Source organism: Etheostoma spectabile, chromosome 20, assembly GCF_008692095.1.
Source record: "Etheostoma spectabile isolate EspeVRDwgs_2016 chromosome 20, UIUC_Espe_1.0, whole genome shotgun sequence".
Lineage (NCBI taxonomy): Eukaryota > Metazoa > Chordata > Actinopteri > Perciformes > Percidae > Etheostoma > Etheostoma spectabile.
In genome coordinates this window covers 11247790-11254278 of record NC_045752.1, presented here as the reverse complement: position 1 = coordinate 11254278, position 6489 = coordinate 11247790, and the positions used below count along the sequence as shown (strand labels likewise).

Here is a 6489-nt window from a genome sequence, read left to right as displayed (position 1 = left end):
CCACACAACCCCCACCCCTGGCTGCCTCTCTTGATGGCACGCTCCCGGTGAGCCGCTGGACCTGTTAGCTCTAAAGACAGATGACCACCTGGGTTAACTGGAGTCCTGGACCCCAGCCCTGACTGCTCCAATTCACTTTCATTAAGAGTTAAGAGGACTTATCTGACCCTCACTGCCCATCTCCAAGTGCTGCTCACCTATTACGGGCTGTAAGCTTTATTTAATGGATTTAACATCCTCTTTCTCCCGGGGGGACAAGGAGACACAGAGGAGATGACACACACAAGCAAAGAAACACTTGGAGGCACACACATTCAGTCTACACCCCCACAGCACCCCCATCTTGCAACAGATACACCTGACGCTCATGTTTGTGTTCAAAATTAAATTACCCACTTATTGATACTGCACAGGGATATTTAAGATGCAGACACGAGCTGTGATTTCCCAGGGGAGCCACTGGTTCCTCTTTATGTCCCAGCCGAAAGGGCCCACCCCTCCTTTCCTCCTCCTCCAATACATTTTCGCCTGGCTGACACACACACACACACACACACACACACACACACACACACACACACACACACACACACACACACACACACACACACACACACACACACACACACACACACACACACACACACACACACACACACACACACACACACACCAAAACAAACACATCTGCACCTCCCAACCCCTGCCCCAGCCTATGCCTGTTCAAGAGGTGTCCTTATTAATAGGCAATCAGTCAAAAATCATTCATTAAAAAGCCTAAAAGGTTTTACACCCGCACTATGATTAGCTGGGAAAGAAAATCCAATGAATTCCTAATGCCTTTATGGAAATGAGGTGTCATTTCCGATCTGCTCAGGGAGGCGGCAGGCAGGCAGAACTAAGGAGCGGTGTATGTGTGTTAAGTTCTGCCTGCCTGTGCTTTCCCACAGCTCCAACACTGATCCTGCTTGAGATATAGACAGGCTCTATCAGATATAGCTGCAACCTACTGCACTCATGTCATCCTGCTGTAAAATGTAGGTGGAAGTGCTAAAGATTTATCCAACAATGGGCCAGCACTATACCTATTAGGAAACAGCATGTGCAATAATTTAAAAAAAAAAGTTCTATGGGAGCCAATTTGAGAGGACTAACCATACAAGGCCCAAGGTTACATATTATTAAGATGATAAAAACCGAGCTTCACTTTTCCTAACACAGAAGGCGTAACCTTCACAGAGACGCACAGCAATGCTGCCATTCATCCCAACTATAAGCCCAGGGAGACACAGGAGAGAGGTGACAAGACGAGCACAGTGGTGCAGTAGAGGTGAGGAGGACGAGGAGGAAGGGTAGTGGTGGTGGGGAAGCACCCCCTGTTCCTCATTCAGCGGTTGTCAGCTCAGGCACTTCATAACAGGCCACCCCGCGGTCAGCCCGTCTGATGGATTGATGGAGGCACATTAGCACCAGTGGGGCCCAGTGAATGCAATCATATTCAGCAGCGGCATGCTTCTAATAGGCCAGAGATTGATCCTGAGGGTGAGGAGGAGGCGGTGGCAGTGAATACGGGCCCATTAGGACCTGTCAGAGCACGGCGACCTTCAGTCTTACCTTCGCACAGGCAGACGCAACAGGGATCAGCCGGGGTCTGCGCCGGTTGGCACAGCGGCGAAGGAGAGGTGCTCTTTAGTACAAGAGGTGGTCCTACACCCAGAATACACTAAGTGATGTTGTTTTTACCAAGCTATCAAAGTTTTTGATCACTGTTATATAGTGATATCATTTGTGTGTGGTCTTTTCCTGGCCTTTAAAGTTAAGTGACAACTTTTTTCTAATGTGTTTGAATATCTGGGTGAAAAAAAAAACTAAGAAGTCCATGGCCATCACAGGATTTCCTTAATTTGATTCTGTGTTTAATTAGTCTTTCACTTTAAGGTGTATGGTTTCATTTTTAAGGGTACAATCTTAGCTTTTATCCGACTCCTGTTGTGAGTCTGTCAAAAACACAGTTCACATTTTTCAACAGTTTCCATCAAGTTACATTTTAGGAGCATGGACTGTGTGTAAATATCTACACAAAGGACCCACTATTGGAATATAATCACATTATCAAAATTAAGGTATTCACTCAAAAATGTTACTCAGCCCAACAAGCACGGTAATGTGCTTTTTTTTTCTGTGATTGGTTTTAATTTGTTAACGAGCAGTCTACAATAGAAACACTTCTGAATTAACTGCAAGTGTTCAATGGTGTTCAGGGCCTTGAGCCCGCAAGTGTGATAGAGTACCACCACCACCAACTCCAGCAGTTTGGTTCTCAGTAGCCCAAGCCCTCCAGTGCATCCCAAAGGAACACTCAGCTTTCAATTACCTCCAATAACAGTACTTATCAGAGTCCTCAGCTTTCCCCAGAGACTCAGGGCTTGATGCCCGCGCTCAGCGGCCCACGACAGGGGCATTCATCATGGGGTGGAGTAACAGCTGTGGCTCGACGATGAGGCACGCGTCAAGTCCCTGTGGGACTAGACCAGGCCAGCGTCACACAGCCATTATTGGGGGTGCTGGTGGAGGAGAGGGTGTGTGAGGGGATTAAGGGAGTGTTACATGCCCGCTTCACATCCATGTAAGATATGTACAAGCAATTTGTTAGAAAAATCCAAAACCAACATTAGCCCTACTTAGATATATTCTAGGCATAGGGGAATGGTGCTCTTATAATAATGTTTGGTCCACATCCCCTTTCTCACTGCAGTACGGGAGCTGAGTTTTCACTGCTTGATTGTGCTCTGCCCATTAACCAGCTTCCTCTTTAATGGTCCACATGTCGAAGGGGGAGGGGCAGTAAATCCTGTCCCCCAGCCCTCGCTCAGCCGTGCCTCTGCGGAGTCTCGTTTACGGGTACTGAAGAGTGCACAAACATGATGAAAAAGTAGCTGAGATTTACAAGGCCTCTCCTGACAGCCAGGAAAAGGAGAAAATTAAACTAGAGAGCATTAAACAGGCACCCATTACAGGACTGCTCCGACACCAATAATAACCATCATTGTGTCCCGTCATCCCAAGGTACACAACATGATTGCAAAGCCTGCAGGCCTGCACCTGTGACAGCTAACATCTTTATACCAGCAAGACTACATACTTCTGTGGATTTAGGGAAGTCAGGGAGATTAGACACTTTTACAATTTAATGAATTTGCGACTTGTGGTCAATGCAAATACAACATAAGCCACACAATCTATAGCCGGTTAATATGTAGTTACCCTTATCTAGGCTCACCTATATAATTTATGTAGTATGTCCATTTGGATATTTGTGCATTTTAACATTGCAAACATAATTTCAATTACTCTGGAGTCAACTCCCTTGCCTACAAATTTGATGATCTCCTTAGATACATAATAGGTTTCACCTTATGCATCTCTCAGATGCCATAAAATCCTGCTAATCATGTTTGAATTTAGAAGTACAAGCTGTCTTTATGAAGCTTTACAAAGCAGTGCGCACAAGCAGGCCCCGGTGCAACATTTCAACTGTCTTCATTACACCACTTTGCTGCTACGTACACGCATGTTGGTTGGATGTAACTGGAAAAAAAATAATCACGGCATATTTATTTATATCTTCCATCCCATTAAGGAGGGAAGGAGGAGGAGCTATACCACAACTCTTCATTGCTTGTGTGCTTTTTCACTGGAAAAATAAATACCCATTTTTATCTTAGAGCACTTAGCTACATCTCTCTAATCCACACAGATTACGACAATGGAGGCATTGGAGAATGGATTAAAAACTAGATTTTGCATCAATCAAATGTTCGAGCACTCTTTTTATGGGCTCTTGAGGGCATGCCCTTGTTTCTTACCTTTCCCATTTGAACAAGATTGACCTAAATTTATTATTGTAAGACCTCTGAAATTTATATTTGCTATTTGACATGAATGAAGAGTTCTAATTTCTATATGATCCATTCTGTTTTAGGATAATAACATATAAGCCTATTTGCAGTCAACCTGTTTGGGTTTTGAAAGTAAAAGAACACAAGATGCTGTGACAGCCACTCGCTAGCTACAGAAAGGCCTTGAGCACCATCTAGTGGTAACATCTGTTTGAAGCTGTTATCTGTTCATTTGCATACTTGTCACTTAGATTTAGTGGCAAGGTTTTGATCAAACTAGGTAACAAACAAAAACATTTAAATATAAACACTTTTTTTAAAAGTTTGTGTTTTGCCCATGTACTTACACTCCTCTAATCCCAGCTGGTAAGCCAGGTTCTGAAGTCCTTTGACCTTCTCCATCAGGTTGGCTGTGGTCAGACTACCCAGCTCTACAGAAAGATAACAGGCACCTTAATGAAAGCTCTACGTATAACTACTTTTGGCAAAATGTTATCCCATCTGACAGGATTATATGTTAAAACTATTTCTGTCCACAATCTTCATGAAACCGTTACAAGAAAAAAACATTTCTACATTTTTGTAAATTACCTTTCAACATTTCAATGTCCTCATTCTCTAGTTCAGCCATCCATTTGGGGGGCGAATTAGTGATGGGCTGTGATGTAAGACACAACAAAGGTCTCAGTAGACAACAAGATTTATAGATCAGGCCTGTTATATATCACAGCATGTCAAGCCTATTTAATTATTTAGTTTGTAAATCAAAGTGAGCCACAGTGAATCTAACTCACATTTTTACAAGATGCAGCAAATTCTGCAACTCCAGGCACTGTATGAGAGATTACAGGATAATCAAGATCATGGCAACATAAAACACAATTCCATAGTTAATAATAACACAAGAGCAGGGAGAATGCAAACTTACATTGCTCTGGCCACAGGTCTGGGGAAGCTCTGTCCAACTTCTCAAAACTCAGCAAAGAGCTTTCAAAATCGTCACCTAGGATGGCACAAAATGTACTTTTTTTCCCCACATGTTCTATGGAAAATGCATGCATTACATATTTGTAAATATTGGAATGGCAAAGTTTCAGAAAGCATAAAGTACAAGCAGATATGAAAAAGTAGGGTGGTTTTATCCAAAGTGACTTCAAGTACTGTGTGTAGATTTTTTATTGGATGTAACATATATATCTGAAGAACAAAAGTGGAGGAATTAAGTCTATTCAATCAAAAAATCCCTACTTGGGTTAAACCAATAGGCCTATCTAGCTAGCTGACCTTTTACTAAATCTAGGGCCCAGTAGTGCCTTTAACCTCAGACCCAAATTAAATGTTTAAATAATAATCCCTAAATTGCATTTTATGAAGAAAACGTGTTGTTGTAAAATGTACAAAATTATACACTATATCAACATGACGATATGAGTTTGATATGACATGACAATTGTGTACAACATAACATTTTTGACATGATTTAATACTCATTACATATTTTGCATTACTGTAATGCACTGTTATAACACCTAACGTTACACACAACAAAAATATACATGCATATACAAAACGTGTAATATAAAATATGCATGAAAGTTACCATCTTGGAAGACAAAATATATATAATACAGTTTAGCATAGTAATTCAACAATATGTCTGATATATTAGATGTGGACATTCGGTTGGTCACCACCACTGTTAGACAACTGCAAAGGCAACTCGGTATGATGGCATGAAACGTTATTCAGCACTAGCTATGCTGTAAAAATGCACCAAAAAGTCTCGCACGAGTGTACGTTAACGTTACAGACTGCGGTCATAACGATAACGTTACTCAAAAGACAGTCGTCAGTAAAAAACATATCTAACCTAGTCACGCTGTTTTAAACTGTCGTCAGTTAAAAAACGTATCGTTATATAGCGTTAGTCCCTACAACAATAGAACAGCAAGCTTCCGAGGCTAACGTTAGCAGCACCCACAGTTTCAGCTCTGAGGGTCAGGCTGAACGATAGGTTCAAGCTGGCTGGTTACTGTGCTTCCTTCTACACTGGGACACAACAGTGAAGGCTTTAGCAAACGAAAGAAAACCCATCTCAAATAGTAAGAATCAGCACTAACATGTGAATTCTGTCATCTCGGGATGTTCGTATAAGGCAGCATAGGAGTCGCTAAAGAGTTAATGTTCTCAAACATGTAGAATTTACCATTTTACACAGCATAGCAGGGTAAGGAATTAGAATTTACCTCCATTTGGAGACGCCATCTTCAGAATAAACACGTGATAAACGACAGCCAATCACAGCAGCCGTCCTTGGAGTCGACGTATGCAGGTGTACGTCACACACAGGCCACCAGGCAACCCACTGGTCTGTCGGAGTATACATTGCATCTATACTGTCTATGTGCAGCATCAAGGTGAAGCTAGAGGTATAAAAAACATTATTTAGACATTATCTACTGGACCTTTTTTGGGGCCGTTCATAGCATACGTGTGTATGTGTATATGTGTTTGTTGTGTAATGGTTGTCTGGTTGCTACTGGATGCCTAAGATTTTCTTCGAGATGAAAATTATCTATCTATCTATCTA

General features: G+C 42.0%; 1 protein-coding gene across 1 annotated transcript in view; it reads right to left on the bottom strand.

Moving 5' to 3' along the window:
• Positions 1-6235, bottom strand: part of lin52 (lin-52 DREAM MuvB core complex component) — a 10606-nt gene extending 4371 nt beyond the window's left edge. The window contains exons 1-5 of the mRNA XM_032499497.1: positions 6146-6235; positions 4828-4902; positions 4694-4731; positions 4491-4557; positions 4247-4330 (exon numbers count right to left, since the gene is read on the bottom strand). Coding sequence (XP_032355388.1) covers positions 4247-4330; positions 4491-4557; positions 4694-4731; positions 4828-4902; positions 6146-6164 — 283 coding nt within the window. The 5' untranslated portion in view covers positions 6165-6235. The remainder of the gene's footprint in view (positions 1-4246; positions 4331-4490; positions 4558-4693; positions 4732-4827; positions 4903-6145) is intronic.
• Positions 6236-6489: the final 254 nt, after the last annotated feature.